At 28.0% G+C, this 15,454-nt stretch overlaps 3 protein-coding genes across 3 annotated transcripts; 1 reads left to right on the forward strand and 2 right to left on the reverse strand.

The window, feature by feature from the left end:
• Window positions 1–281: 281 nt before the first annotated feature.
• LOC123264775 (transcription initiation factor TFIID subunit 1-like) lies at window positions 282–6,623 on the reverse strand. Its single transcript, XM_044728237.1, has 3 exons — window positions 2,426–6,623; window positions 2,084–2,341; window positions 282–1,455 (listed from the first exon to the last, which is right to left on the reverse strand). Exons 1-3 carry the CDS (start codon window positions 6,290–6,292, stop codon window positions 370–372), a joined length of 5,211 nt encoding a protein of 1,736 aa, XP_044584172.1. The 5' UTR covers window positions 6,293–6,623; the 3' UTR covers window positions 282–369.
• A 1,900-nt stretch (window positions 6,624–8,523) lies between these two features.
• On the forward strand, window positions 8,524–11,439 carry LOC123264776 (THO complex subunit 4). The gene is made up of 5 exons (XM_044728238.1): window positions 8,524–9,017; window positions 9,212–9,349; window positions 10,032–10,179; window positions 10,271–10,417; window positions 10,759–11,439. The coding sequence occupies exons 1-5, from the start codon at window positions 8,811–8,813 to the stop codon at window positions 10,884–10,886; spliced, it is 768 nt and encodes a 255-aa protein (XP_044584173.1). The 5' UTR covers window positions 8,524–8,810; the 3' UTR covers window positions 10,887–11,439.
• A 1,031-nt stretch (window positions 11,440–12,470) lies between these two features.
• LOC123265423 (ubiquitin-conjugating enzyme E2 S) lies at window positions 12,471–14,568 on the reverse strand. Its single transcript, XM_044729161.1, has 5 exons — window positions 14,147–14,568; window positions 13,826–13,973; window positions 12,984–13,174; window positions 12,784–12,912; window positions 12,471–12,701 (listed from the first exon to the last, which is right to left on the reverse strand). The coding sequence occupies exons 1-5, from the start codon at window positions 14,153–14,155 to the stop codon at window positions 12,549–12,551; spliced, it is 630 nt and encodes a 209-aa protein (XP_044585096.1). The 5' UTR covers window positions 14,156–14,568; the 3' UTR covers window positions 12,471–12,548.
• Window positions 14,569–15,454: the final 886 nt, after the last annotated feature.

The raw sequence follows: 15,454 nt of genomic DNA on the forward strand, positions 1-15,454 counted from the left end.
GGAAGTAAATAAAGCCTCAGATCACATGTTTGTTGACCTCGGCTTCGCCTCGGCCAACCACATGTGATCTGGTACATTCTTACTTTACTTCCCTAGGTGTGTAATATACTATTTTATTAAAATATACCTGCTAAAAAAATTAAAAAAAAATAATTGTACTTGCTATATTTATCAAAAAAATCTTTATTATAAATTTACAATACTATACTTAATTAATAAAAAAATATTTATGAAAAATATCTCTAAATAATAACATAATTTTAAATTAATTACTTGAGGTATAATTTTTATTTACTTAATACTTATGTAACCGTATAACTTCTAAAAATATACATTGATAATATACATTCAATTTTTTAAATTTTTAAATTAAAACCAAATCTCGCTATCGATATCACGAGACATTTCATCTAGATAAATTTCTCCTTTAACTTCTTCTTTTTTTTCTTCTTCACTAGAAATTTCAAGTTCTTCAAGAAGATTTATTTTATTATCAGGAATGTCTTGTAGAACATGTCTTTCTGGAACTTCAGAAAAATCAGTTCTATCATCATCAGAGCACTCAAGATCTTGATAAACATCTATTTTTTCTTCCGGAACTTCCAAGTTTTCACTAAAACCTTCCAGCTTAATAAGATTACAATTTTCTTCATAATTAAATTGAAATTCTTGATTGGTATTCATGATAACATTATCAGGGAGAGACAATGAATTTTCATCATCGCCTTCAACATCAATAAACTCATTTTCTTCCGACTTACAATGTACAGAGCCCCTTTCAGACGGATTTGAATTTCCAGGAGATGGAATTATTGCAAAACTATTACTCGCTTCTAACTGACGAGGACTTTTACTTACAATATCATTTTCTATTTTCGTTAAAATTTCATCATACTCACCCAATGATTCTTCACATATATTAACAAGTAATTGAGATTCTTTTACAAACGGCGAACCACTTAAAATATTATTTTCTAATATTAGCTTGACATCCTGAAGAAATTCATACCTACTGCGGTATTCTTTAAGAGATATTTTCCTGGTAATCATATCTAAGTCCATCGGAGATCTAATATTATTCCTCTTGAGAAACTTTTTGAAACTCAGGAACAATCTTGCCTCTGCCATGGATTTTAGTTTATTATTCATAATAGTCTCCAAGATGAATGCTAATTGAGATTTAGCATTGTCGCCCATAAATGGATTGATAGCTTTTTCGAGTCTCATAAGAGACTCGTCTTTCTCCTTGAGTTTTTGTGCACAAACTTGAAGTATTCGTTGAGCAGTCACAGTTAAAATATGAATTGGTCCATTGTATATTGATGAATTCTTGACAATAAGATTCATATCATCAAGAAATTTTTCTCTTGTTTCATACTTGTACTTTCGTACGTTTTCTCTTATTGTTTGTAAGTCCATTGGATTTTTTATAATATTGTAGTAGTCTTTTGCTTGCTAAAACATAAAATAAAAAATTATAATATCAATAATAGTGATTATAAATTATAAATTATCAATTAGTGATTATCAATTATTAATTATTAAAAATTAGGAAAATTAATTTAGCAGATATTTAATAATTTTAAAAATTTTATAGCAAATAAATTATGGCAAAAATAAATTAGAAAAAAAAATTGACATGTAAAAATTTTAAAAAATAAAAAATGCAATTTTTTAAAAATAATTTTTTACAACAAATTTTTTTGATAAATAAAATTAAAAAATTGTTAAGTGACTGCTAACTTTAATATCATTTAAAAATTTTTTGTTTTTCTCTTCTTTCAAATCTGTTAAATTTATCTTCTCTTTACAGATGTTATTTATTATATATAAATATTAACTAAACATTCTAAACATGAAAATGTAATATAGTATTGTTAATTGCGGAAGGCGTTTCTTTTCAAATAAATAAATAAATAAATTAGTAATATGTAAATGAAATATCTAGTATTAGATTGGAGTAATTGTCAAAAGTTGTGAAATTACCAATTTAAGAAACAAAAAAAAATATAAAAATATTTTATTATTATTTTTTAAAAGCATATTTTTGTTCTATCTTATTGCATAAAATAATTAAATTTACCTTTTTATGAACAGGAAGTAAAAATGGCTCGACACCCGGTAGACGTTTTAATTCCTCAATAATTTTTTCAAATATTAATGACATTGAAATAACAGGATCAGTTTGTCTTCTTTTAGCTGGTTTTATATATGATATTGATTCATTATAATCAATGCTATCTCTGCTGCTTCTTGAACGTTTTTTCAAGTTGATTCTATCATCCGTATATTTATCAGTATAACTTTTATCATACTCATAATTATTTTCCGCTTGAATTTGCTGTAACAAAAAAAATAAAATTTACAATTAATTTAAATAAAAAATAAATTTGATGAACAAAAAAGAAGTATAAAAATTACCAACCTTAATTAATTTTGTAGAGAACCTAAGTTTAGTACCATTTACTTTAACAAGATCATGATCAATATTATTATCAACTTGTTTTTGGTAACTAGCAGTATCTTGGACAAGTGAATTATCCCTACGATTTTTATAAACTGGACAACATCTATTGGTGTGACTTAGGCTACCACAAGTAGAACATTTAGCGGTTGAATCTTTTTTCAACTGTGATGACAACTGATTATTTTGATTATTAGAAAAACCATTTTTAGACGCACGTTCTTGTTGTTTTTTAATTCTCCTCAACTGTTCCTGAATCCTTCTCTTTTCTTTCCTCTGTTCTTCTTTCTGTTCAACAGTCGGCAGTAAAAAGTCATTGATAACTTTTTTATTATTAGAATTTTTTAGTTTCAAATACAAATCAATAACAGCAGAGTTGCGAATTTCTTCAGTTCTGGTGAAAGAATTCCCCTGAGAGTCATGAAAAGTTCTCACAATTTTCAAGACACGTTTCTTAGATTGAGAATCATCATTATCATTCTTATTATTCTTAGAATTTTTCTCCGAAGATTCGTCCATCATCATCTGCTTCAACTCAAGCCGTTCCTGCTCCTCCTGTTTAAGACTTAATTGCCTCGTAGAAGTCTTATTAGTCAAAATATTTTCAATGTTCTTCCCCATAGCTTCAATATCAGAATTATCCCCCGAACTTTCATCCTCATCAGTGCTCAAAACTTCAGTAGAAGCCAGTAAAGTATTTTGCAAATTAAAAAGCCTCTGCGCCTCTTCTTTATAGCGCTCTTGATGTTCCACAACAGAAAATCGGTTCCCGCGAGAATAAATATACTCATCTTCTTCACCGGCTTTGGCTTTTGCCGTAGAATAAGTTCGTACCATATCAACCATCTCCCAGCGGTTTAACTTATTAATAATCCCATCAGAAACTCCGAATTTCTTGAGCAGTCTTTTAGCATCCGGTAAATTAAGCCGTCTCAAGTCCTTTTCGCTACCAATCAGGTGTTTTTTAACCTGCTCCTGCTCTGCTTTATTAATTACTGGTTTATTCGACATCCTTATGTATGAAAATCCTTCTCCGCAGCCAGTAGGATCAGCTGGACCATTCAGCTGCAAGATACATTTACCCTCCATCGCTTGAATGTACGCTGTTGTGGTATTCCAAGGCGCGACTTTAACTTCATCTTCAATTTTCAACTGAAAATTATCATCATCATCATTCGTCAAAAAGATATTTTCACCATAACCAGCGTCCTTTAATCTCTGCTCCCCAGCTTTCATGCTAAAATAAGCACAGCATTGTTCTGGAGTTACCATTGATTGAATTTCTTCTTCAGATGGTAGTCTAAAATCAGACCTTATCACCCACCAGTTAGAATACATTCCAGTTCTTTTGAAAATAGCACACAATTTTAAACGTTTTCGAATATTACTTTCACTATAAAGCGGAAAAGCTTTTTTAATATCCTCCATTTTAATCCTTCGAGGCGTATCATTGGATTTCCAAAACAAGCGATAGATGTACACAAGCAAAAAATCACGGCTGAATTTAACCGCGAGCTTTGAATTAGGCGCTGGAACTCGGTGAAGAGGACACTGTTGCCCCACCGTAAAAATATCGTCTATTTCACGGATAAAATACTTATCACGTGTCCGGATTATCAAAAAATCCGTCTGTGAAAGCTTATGTTCATAAATAGGAGCTCTGTACATATTATTTTCAATTGCTTGGATACTCTGTCCAGGCATGAGAGATCCAAGAAAAGGACTTGTATGAGCGTACAGTGTCTCACCGTATTTAAATTTAGGTGGCTCAATATCTTTACAAGCTTTTCGTTTGTAGTAGGTCGTTATCTTCGAGCACATGCCCACATGATTCATCAACGGAGGATGCTCTTCTGTAAACTCAAGGAGTATCAATCCTCCGTCTCTTCCAGTAAGATCTTCAGGAGTTCTCATAAAAAATATGTCTCCTCCACCAGAAGCGAGTCTCTCTTGCTCCCGGACCGCAGCTTTTCTTTCAATATATTTTGATAAGGAATAAACTTGATGATGTACTGGATGCGCCAGCGGCCCGTGGTTGTATCTTCGCAGAGGAGGTCTGTGGAAGTTTCTCAATTTTGTAGGGTTCATGTAAGTTTGAATAAAAGGTCCACGGAGTTGAATTACTGGAGTGCTGTGTTGAATAACTCCACTAGCGCGCTTCAATTTGAAAGTTGTTACCGTCTTTATTTTCGCGTAGTAAACATCGTTAGAAATGTTAAAAGGATCTTTAGAAATTTCCGATGATTTAGATTCTATTTTTTCTTCCTCTTCATCATTGAAATTCAAAATTCCCTGCTGGCTTAATATAGTTTTGCTTTTTTTGGCATAAGGAAGAGAAGTTTTAGCTTTCCGCTGAGTACCATTGTTGTCTTGACTTTGCTTGGAATCAACATCATCAGGAATTTTCAAGATAATATTGTCATCATTCAAATCCAGGGTCAAAATTTTAGGCTCTGGAATTTTGGTCATATTTTGAGCGTCCCAAATAACTTCATCTTCCCAAGTTCCATAAACCAAGTCGTCATTTTCCATCGGAAGCAATGAAAAATTATTTTCTTCAGCATTTAATGAAGATTGATAACTCAGATTATTATGAGCCTTTCTGTTTACTGTTGAAGGTATCCACCCAGCACTGTTGATCTTACGATTCAAACCATTTTTTACCTTGTGCTTATATTCACTAGGATCCCATATGATATCATCTTCCCAGTGCAATTGTGAAACCATTAGGAATGCATCATCATCAATATCATTGCTGATATCTTCTTCATCTTTTTCCTCGCAATTCGCTTGATTCTCAGCCAATTTGAAACCATAATCAAATCCGTCTCCAGTTTCGGGGACTTTTATCATGTCGTACCAAAATTGGGCTGGACCAAAACGCCAATCTTTAGCAGAGGGGCCAGAATTTACATTCTTTTTCTTCTCTTCAATGGCTGGTAGGCTTTTTTTGACTTCAATAGGAGCTAGTAACTTAAGTTCATCATCAGAAGCACATTGATCGGGCTCAGGATCAGGTCCGTAGTTCATAACCCAGCCTCTGGATTTAGATTTATTGTCTTCTGGGTTCAAATCTGATGATTCATTTTGATTTTTATGACTTTTTTCGATACTCTTCTTTATTTTTCGAGCATTTCGCCATATATTTGGTAAATTCTTCTCCTTTCCCGGACCAAATATTCTATTAAATCTAAGAACTTTATCATGACGAAAGTCTGGAAATAATTCACTAACCTCTACATCTTTATATTTAGAAGATAGCATGCTAAAATAAGGGCAGTTCTTTTCCTTATCTTCAAGTGGAACCAATATTTCTTTATTCTCCTCATAAATTTCTTCTGCGTCAGTATCAATAGCTTCTTCTTCGACTGCTGACTGAAAACTCTCGGGCAGAGATTCAGAAGTTTCTTCCTTCTCTTCATCTTCATGCTCCTCAAAAGTTTTCTGATTTTTATCAATATCAATAGCTTCTTCTTTGACTGCTGACTTATTAAAACTTTCAGGCGGTGATTTGGAAGTTTCTTCACACACTTCGGTAAAACTTTGAGCGTCATAATCACTGTTAAGACTACTGTCATCACTAATAACTTGTTCTTTTATTATTATATCATCGTCTTCAAAATATATTGGAGACTCACCGACTATTTCTTCATGCGATATCACATCTTCGAATATTGTATTAAATCCAAATGCGCTGAGGGATGACAACTGTCTTCTGGCATCTTCATCAAGAAAACTTTCTTCCAACTGTCCGTCACTGTCTATGTTGCCGAATAATAATCCAGTCATGTTGAATGCTTTATTAGCATTTTTATCCAACAGAGCCATTCTTATAAAAATATATTTTTTTAAAAAACTTGCTCACAAGTTTTTGGCACTAAATTTAAAAATTTTTTATCACTTTTTAATTTATTGTTTTTTAAGAACACAACACTAGCGCTAAAGTAGTATTTATGATAAGAAACGTGCTCTTTGTTGTTTTTAAATTTTTTGGTCACATGTTACCATCACTTTAGAGATTTAACTAACCTGAGCAAATGGCAGCGCCGGAACTACTGGCCAGATTATACATGTGCTCAACGTAAATTAACCAGCATGCTGTTTCCCCTTCTTAATCACAGTTTTCCCATCACTGGCTTCCAAAGCGCATGCGCATTAATTAACTTTGATTTTTATTATTTGAAGCGATAAAAGTTTGAATTTTTATAAAATATTTAATTTATATTTTTATTTATTTATTGAATATGATTTTTTAATTTTTTAGTAAGTGGAAATTCATTTTTATAATAATAAAGTTAGCCGACGTTTTTCATTTTTTGATTTTTTTTAGTCATTGAATTAGAACTAAAAAATATTTTTAAAAATTACACGAGTACTTTTTTAAATATTTTAGAATATTTTAATTTATTATAATTTTATTGTAAAAATATAAAAATTTAATTTGTTAATTTAAGTACGAGAAAAATTTTTTCATGACTGCTCATTAAGTTGCAACTAAGTTGTTCTTAAATCTTTTTGTCTATTGAATGAAAAAAAGTATCGTAATTAGAAAGGAGATTTTCCCATCTGTGAGCAAAACATTAAATTAACATTAGTAGGATTAGAATTACTATACCTGAATTATAGAAAGAGTCTACCTGGATCCTTTAATGAATTGACCCGTATATGTGCTTTTGTTTATGATTCTCGTTAAAATCTAATCATAAATAAATCGGGATTTTTTAATAAATCATAAAGGAATTTTAGTTTGGGAAACAAATTTACGATCAATAATCTGGCGCCAAGTTCCGTTCTGAAAATGCATTACTGAGTTATTTAATTTAATTACAAAAATTCCCTGAAAATTTTCCATTTTTAAATTAATATTTAATGTAATTTTAAATAAAACTTATGTAGAAATTTGTCATAGAAAATAATTTTTCTAACTAATTTAATAAAATATGTAAAATTTAATAATAATAAAATAAATTTTTTTTTTTTTTAAATACAAAAAATTAATACTATACCTTTTAATTGCCCATTTTTTTTTATATAACTGCAAAATTTTGCGTCAAATCATTTTTAAAATGAATATTTATATTTTTGTGTTTTATAAAATGTATTTAATTGTGCAAACTACATGAAAATCTAGTTAAAAATGTATAAAAATTGTTTTTTTAAACATTTTTGAGTAAAAAAAAATATAATTAAAAAATTCTACATAAGAAAATTTACAAAAAAATTGCTCAGGAAAATTTTTAAATGCATTTTTAGTATTGTGTGACATTAAAGTTCGCAGTCGCTTGACAATTTTTTTTAATAAATAAATTTGCTGCGAAAAATTCGGATTTTTTATTTTTTTAATTTTCTAAATGCCAATTTTTTTTTCTAATTTTTTTTTCCATAATTTATTTGTTAGAAAAATTCAAAAAATTGTTAAATTTATTTTCATTATTATTGTAACTGATTTAAACTGTCAATTTTAAGAATTTTTGTCATAAATAAAATATGACAAAAAAATTGACACGTGTCTACGTACGTAGAAATATAAAAAAAGTAAAAATGCAATTTTATTTAAAATAATTTCCCAGAAAAAATTAATCTGATAAATAAAATTAATAAATTATCCAGTGACTATTCTTCAATATTATAAATAATAGTCATTTTTAAGCTAACTTTCGTATTATTATAAATAAAATAAAATTTATAACTTATCTTTTTTTCTTAATTTTATTTTTTATTTATTGCATTAAAAATTTAAAAATTTTCTGTCGTTTACATGAAAAGAGAAAAAACTCCTAATGTAAATTCACCCGTAGACCAGATAGGCCAATCACGATGAACCTATCCCCACTTTACTTTACCAAGTATGCTTCCCCACCACAAAAATGTCCGCCTGGAACTAACGGTTATAATAAGCAAGAATAGAAGCACAAATTTAGTTCTGCGTCATCACTTACGGCGGTCAGCTGGCAATTTATAGAAAACATTTATTAAACTAGTGAAATTGTGAAAAAAGTACTTTATTAAATAATTAGTATTTATTTTATAATAAAGTTAAAAAGTAACCAATCAAATAATAACAACAACAATAATACTCACTCAGTAATTTCATGAAAATTCGGCTTTCGTTATTAAAACGAACGACTACACGCAGACGCAGACGCAGACTGCTCTCTGGCTCTCTCTTAAAGTTTTTGTGTGCTCATACCGCCATTTTCGTAGTGTAGCATTATAGTCAGTTTTAATAATCTCAGTGTGTGAAGTTGGTTTCTACAGTAAAGAACAACTGTAAAACCATTATTTTAAAATAAAAAAAATCAATTTATTTCGTAATCGATCAATTACTCAGTAATTTTTATCAATAATGAAGATGGTAGACAAGATTGAAATGAGCTTGGACGATATCATCAAGCAAAATAAAGGAGGAAGATCGCGTGGCGCGGCTAGACGAGGCCGAGGATCCGCCGGCAGTTTACGACGAGTTCCTCGTGGTTCACCAAGAGCTGGTGGTGGAGTTATGCGGGGCCGTAACCGTGGAGGAATCTCAAGAGCTGCTGCTTCTTACACACGAGTAAGTTTTTTTATTTTCATTTAATATACTGACCTTTTTTAACCTCCTATGCTCATGGCGTCGGGTGATGATTACATGTACTACGAGGTTTTACTATCCAGTGATTTTTTTTTTACCTAAATTTTTATTATCATTATTATTGAGGTTTGCTTTAAATTTTCATGTATATAATTAATCATTTAATTATTTTTCAGGGTGATGTAAATAGTGCTTGGAAACATGATATGTTCGAGGGCGTCAAAAAAGTTGGCCGAGGTTCAATCGGCAGCACAGGAACTACCAAACTTCTTGTCTCCAACCTGGATTTTGGAGTATCGGATTCTGATATTCAGGTAATTAATTTTTTTTCCCTTTAATATTTACTACAATTATAAAAACTAAGTTAGACATCTAAAAATATTTAGAATTTTTTTTTTTTATTGAAAAAGTTATTAAAAAATTTTTTTTTCTAATTTAATTATTGAAAATAAAATGAAAATTAAGTTAGCCGAGATCTGAAAATATTAAAAATTTTCTTTCATTGAAAAAATTATTGTAAAAAACTTTAAAAACTGTAAGTGCAACTTTTTAAAAAATATTTTTTTGTTCTAATTTAATTATTAAAAAAAAATTAAAAATGTCGGCTAACTTCAGTATTATTTTACTACTTAATTTTAATTATAGTTTTTTCAATCTTACTTTTGATAATTTGAAAATTATTACACTTTGGTACTATATTTTTTTTATAGCCAATAAATCTCCGTGAAATGTTTTTTATTTTTATTATCTAGGATACTTCATGAGTATAATTACTAAGTAAAACAATTACGCTTTGTTTTTTTTATGCCGGTTTCATTTTTATTGTCAATAAAAAAATCAATCATTGCAAACTATTATATTTATATCAATTCAATAACACGTAAAGATTCTTTGACTGAAAAAAATTTATTCTGTATTATATAATAAGATTATTAATAGTTTGAAAACTTAGAAAAAAAATTATAATTAACAAGAATATTTATTTTTGTTATTTAGGAATTATTCAGTGAGTTTGGACCATTAAAGTCTGCTGCAGTACACTACGACAGATCAGGACGCTCTTTAGGATCCGCTGATGTAATTTTTGAGCGAAGAGCCGATGCGATTAAAGCTATGAAGCAGTACAATGGTGTACCTTTAGATGGTAAATAATTTTTCTATTTACAAATTAATTTTTCTTATCATAATTTATAGGGTTGAAAAATTATTAATTTATTTATTTTATCAATACTTAGGTCGTGAAATGAACATTCAAGTTGCTACATCTGAATTACCTGTAACAACGTCTATCCGTGGCTCATCCAGACTTGCTGGAAATACTTTCTCTCAGAGGCCAACGACGAATCGATTCAGAGGGGCACGTGGAGCTAGTGCACCAAGAGGTAAATTATATTTTAATTAATTATTTATTTTAGCATTGAAAAAAAATTTTTATTTAATTGTTAAAAGAAAAATTTAATATAATTTATTTAAAAAAAAAAAGATTAAATAAATTACAAAAATAATTTAATATTATTTAGTAAAAAATAAATTAAATAAATTAGAATAAAAATTTATTACTATTTATTAAAAAATAAATTAGAAAAAAAATTTAATATTATTTAGTAGAAAATAAATTTTAAAAATTAGAAAAAAATTCAATATTATTCAGTAAAAAATAAATTAAATAAATAAAAAAAAAATTTTAATATTATTTATTAATAACTTAATTTTGTTTGTAAAGGTCGTGGTGGTCCAGGTGGAAGACGAGGAGGCAGTGGACGTGGAGGAAGTGCTAGAACACCAGCTAAAACTCCAACAGCCGAAGAATTGGATGCTGAATTGGAAGCTTACGTAAAAGAAGTCAAGTAGCCAGCTGCAAACTCAAGTCGTGATTTAAATAATAATAATAACAATAATTATTCTTTCTTTTTCAATATATCGCGTATATTTCTGATGGTTAAAAAAAAAAAAAAACATTTTAAAGTATCGTTTGTCGATACTTTTAGTTATAAATTAAAACGATAATTACTTAAATATTAAGTGGGTGAAATTTAAAGAATTAGAGCGATTTTTCAAGTCTAAAATATTTTAGCTTATAATTTTGATTTATTTTAAAAGCATTATTGTATCATTTGTAACAAAAAAAAAAATGGTACAAAATTTAAAGGTAGAAGTTAAAAAATTAACAAAGAAAATAATTCTGTTTTTTCTTAATTGCTTTCTCTTTTTTTTTTTTTTTTTTTTTTTTTTTTTTATTAAACTAACTACTGTAAAATAAACAAGTTTGAAACAAGATTATTTAGTTATAGACTTTAAGACACAAAAACTAATGATTTATAAAATACTTATGAATTTTGTATGTAATCTTCACGTGCGTGTGACGAATATTATTTGAAAAGTAAAGAGGAAAAAATAGATTGAATTAATCTCTTATTTTTTATCCAAAGTACGCGTACAATTTATTTTATAATTATTTAACATTAAAGTTAATCAATCGCTAAAACCAGTGATTAGTTTATTTTCTAACGCTTATAGTATAAAATATTATTTTTAGTTTCTAATTTTTATTTTTAATTTAATTAGCTTAACAGTATACTTAAGATCTCATGTCTTGATTAATGTATAGATTATATTAAGGCTGTGAGATAATTTAAAATCAAGATCTTTGACAAATAATGTTACAATTGTGGAGCAGAGGCATTTGAAATTATCAAATGCTGGAAAATATATTTAATTACAGAGAAAAATACGTAACTTGAGCTACAAAAAACCATAATGTGGTTGAAGACTGAATCCAAAGCTATTTCAGCCGGAAAATAATAAAAGCGTATCTGAAAATCTAAGAAAATTTTTTTTTATTGTATTTTATCCTTTTATTGTAAGATTTATTAAAAAAATTATTTATATTTTCATTTTTTTTTTTTAAGAAATTTATTATTTGTTATTTTTTTAACAATAAATTTCAAGAAAATTCAATAAAAATAAATTTTTTATTTTTATTTTGACAATTTTTACTTACAAGTCAATTTTAATCATTTTAAATCAAAGGTTTTGATATTAAAAATAATTAAAATAACTTTGATTTGTGAGAAAGCATTTTATTTAATTAAATCATCTAATTACATTTATCGTTATTAATATTATTATTATTATTATTATTATTATAGTTATTATTTGTACATGTTTGTAAAAATATTTGCTACGTTGAACATATAACAGTGAGAGTACTAAAATTTTAGCTACGGGATTTAAATAAATTCTTGTCAAGGAATAGAAATTAGAATTTAATATTATAATAGTCTTAAATTACTCAAGAAACAAACTTTTCACGGAAATATCAGATTAATTTCTAGACACTTAATTATAATTTTCAGTCAAAGAAGAAAAAAACTTTTGTTCTTAATCCTTAAGTTTTCAGTATTAAGTTATTGTTATTAAAATCACACCAAAGAATTTATCTTTTTTCAATTGATATAAGATCTTTCAAGGGACAGTATCAATAAGAATGAGATTAATAATTAAGAAATTTTTTTATAATCGCTTGAGCGTTCTCTTCTTATCTCTCAACATTTTTTTCTTTTCAGCAGTTATTTTTTTGTCACTTGCGTGTTTTTTCGGAAGAGGACCACCGATTGCGGAAGAAGTGCAGCTCTCAATACCAACTTTACTGCCCTTGCCACCTCCCTGAAAATAATTATTTACAATATTATTATCAAGGTTTATTTTATAACTATTAAAAGAAAAAAAAAAAAAAATGAAATATTACTTGAGCATGGATTTCGGTCATCATTTTTGCTCTTTCAGAATAATCATCGTACTTTTCTAGAAGCATTTTTCCTGCCTCTTCATTCAAGGCAGATTCGGCATTAGGTACGATGAGTAGGCACTTTACAGTCTTGAAATATAAATGTTTAAGTTAATATAATGTAAAATTATTTTTAACAATTATTTTTAATAATTACTTACTAATAATATATGTTTGATTCCAAGATCAGATTTCCAATCTTTTTTCAAAGTGTTGACACATATTTCTCCATTTTTCGCCACATTTGGGTGGAAGATTTTGGTGAGGAAGAAAGCTTTTGGAGGTCCTTGAGGAAAGTCTTTACCCAAAGCTAGTTTAACTCTAAAGTGACCATCTGCATAAGGAGTACCAGCTGAAATTTTAGTATACATTTTTTTTAAATATAATTATTACAAATGTAGCTACTGAAATGAATAATTAAAAAATGACACTAAAATTGGCGGACATAGTAATTAAATTATTATTAGTGAAAATTTTTATGATGATAAATTTAGCAGATATTTAATCATTTTTAGGATTTTTTTTAACAAATAAATTATGGCAAAAAAAATATAAAAAAAATTGACATGTAGAAATTTTAAAAAATTAAAAATGCAATTTTTTGAAAATAATTTTTTAGAACAAATTTTTTTATTAAAAAAGATTAAAAAATTCTCTAGTGACTGCCAACTTTAATGTCATAAAATTTTTATAAGCATTTTTTATGAAAATTAATTCAGCATATATTTAATAATTTTATAAAAAATAAATTAGAAAAAAAAATTGACATGTAGCAACTTAAAATTAATTTTTTGGAACACATTTATTTGTTAAAAAAAATATCTAGTGACTGCTAACGTTAATATCATGCATTTTTTTAGAGTAATTAATTAATAATAAAATAAAAAAAAAAAATGACAGGTGTTAGCTGACGTCAGTATCATTAAAAAAAATGTTATTGTATCAACAGATAAAATAATCGTGATCAATTATAGTACAAGACAATGTGAAAGCATCAACATACCAGGACCCTCGATGACAGCCTGAATATCAGTGACATCTTCATCATTTATGATAACTCGAATGCCTTCAGGAGGATGGCTAACCAATTCCTGCATTTCTTTGGCTACCCTCCGAATTATTTGCGGTGAAAAATTCTCCACATTAGATATCTAAAAGAAAAAAATAACCATGTTAGGTATCTGGAAGACATTTCTCCCGCGTTAAATCTTATGTCGCCCTCATACATGCAGCTAACACAGTAAACTTTTGGCTGAGGTAAACAACCGAGCATCATAATAAAAATATTATCAAGTACGGAGATGGTTAATCGTTAAAAACTCACCGAGCTCATCGTTGTTATTTACTTTTTATTCCCAGGCTTGATTAATATTATTTAATCCACTTGCGAATATGTTTCTCACTAGTATAAGTATGATAAAAATCTTTAACGTCACAACATCGGCACGGCATCGCCCGCAATAACCAACATTTTGAACAGCCAGCCAATCAGAAAAGGTTCTCAAGTTAATCTCGCAACCAAAAGACACCTTCACCCTCTACTTTCTTGCTTGCTTGCTTGCTTCCACTTTTCTACTGCCTATTTTCTTTTTTTTTCTTTCATTTCCACTTCCCACCACCACCGACAATATTATTACCCCCACCAACATCAATATCGTCCTAATGGACATCACTACACATATCTGCTGGCTATATTTATCACTGTCTAGCGCTATAGACATGCAGATCTAAGTATCTTACTTTTATAACATTTCTACCCATATATGTAATACTTCTATTCGCTATGAGTGTGACTGCAGCGCCAGTCAAAATATGAACTACGGGGAGGCTGTCAGAGTATGTTTTTATACGTATGTCAATAGCAAGAAACATAAAAATAAATAAATTTTATAAATAATTGTAAAAAAAGTTATAAAAAATAGCGACAATTTTATACCACCGATAGAAGGATTTGTTTGTTAATGAATATTTTTTTAACTGTTAGCAAATATTTATTTAAAATCAAAAGCAAAAATAGCATTTTCTTTTGACACTTTTTATAATCCTATAGCTGGAATACATGATAATAATTCAATTCACTAAATAAATTAACCTTTTTAATATTTATAAATACAAAAGATAATTATGAGCTATGATAGAATTCGGTATTTTACAATAAACGTTATTATAATGTAATATAATTAATACAAATAATTTATAAAAATGATTTTTGTTTTATAAGAAATCTTCATATCATATGATATTACAAGCAAAACAAATTCACTCAACAAAATATTTATTAACTGTTAATAAATATTCGTTAACTATTAATAAATAGTTATTAACTATTAATAAATGTACTTTCCTACCAAATAAATATTTATTGAATGTTAAAAAATATTTATTAAAGTTTAATAAATTAAATAATTGTCTTCAAAAAAATTAAATTATTAATAGTTAATAAATCCATCTATCAGTGTAATAATTGCAGTTTTGTTTTTAGTTAAACGAATCAACAACAAGTACGTATAATGATAAAAATAAAAAGAATGCAGTAAATATTTCTGCTGGTATTTTTAAAGACACAACAACTCTGGTGTCTCATTTTTTTTTAATTTATTAAAAATTAAAACAAAATAAATACTTCCACGTG

The sequence above is a fragment of the Cotesia glomerata genome, linkage group LG5 (genome assembly GCF_020080835.1).
Source record: "Cotesia glomerata isolate CgM1 linkage group LG5, MPM_Cglom_v2.3, whole genome shotgun sequence".
In the NCBI taxonomy this organism is placed as follows: Eukaryota; Metazoa; Arthropoda; class Insecta; order Hymenoptera; family Braconidae; genus Cotesia; species Cotesia glomerata.

What these genes read in the sequence shown, in the direction of transcription:
- LOC123264775 (XM_044728237.1), bottom strand. Translation starts at nt 6,292, where the DNA reads ATGGCTCTGTTGGATAAAAATGCTAATAAAGCATTCAACATGACTGGA. An exon ending in TCTCTACAAAATTAATTAAG is followed by an intron (nt 2,342 to 2,425) that starts GTTGGTAATTTT and finishes TTTTTGTTACAG; the next exon opens with CAAATTCAAGCGGAAAATAA. An exon ending in TACTTCCTGTTCATAAAAAG is followed by an intron (nt 1,456 to 2,083) that starts GTAAATTTAATT and finishes TTTATGTTTTAG; the next exon opens with CAAGCAAAAGACTACTACAA.
- LOC123264776 (XM_044728238.1), top strand. Translation starts at nt 8,811, where the DNA reads ATGAAGATGGTAGACAAGATTGAAATGAGCTTGGACGATATCATCAAG. An exon ending in TATCGGATTCTGATATTCAG is followed by an intron (nt 9,350 to 10,031) that starts GTAATTAATTTT and finishes TTTGTTATTTAG; the next exon opens with GAATTATTCAGTGAGTTTGG. An exon ending in CAATGGTGTACCTTTAGATG is followed by an intron (nt 10,180 to 10,270) that starts GTAAATAATTTT and finishes ATCAATACTTAG; the next exon opens with GTCGTGAAATGAACATTCAA.
- LOC123265423 (XM_044729161.1), bottom strand. An exon ending in GGCTGTCATCGAGGGTCCTG is followed by an intron (nt 13,175 to 13,825) that starts GTATGTTGATGC and finishes CTAAAATTTCAG; the next exon opens with CTGGTACTCCTTATGCAGAT. An exon ending in GAATCAAACATATATTATTA is followed by an intron (nt 12,913 to 12,983) that starts GTAAGTAATTAT and finishes TTATATTTCAAG; the next exon opens with ACTGTAAAGTGCCTACTCAT.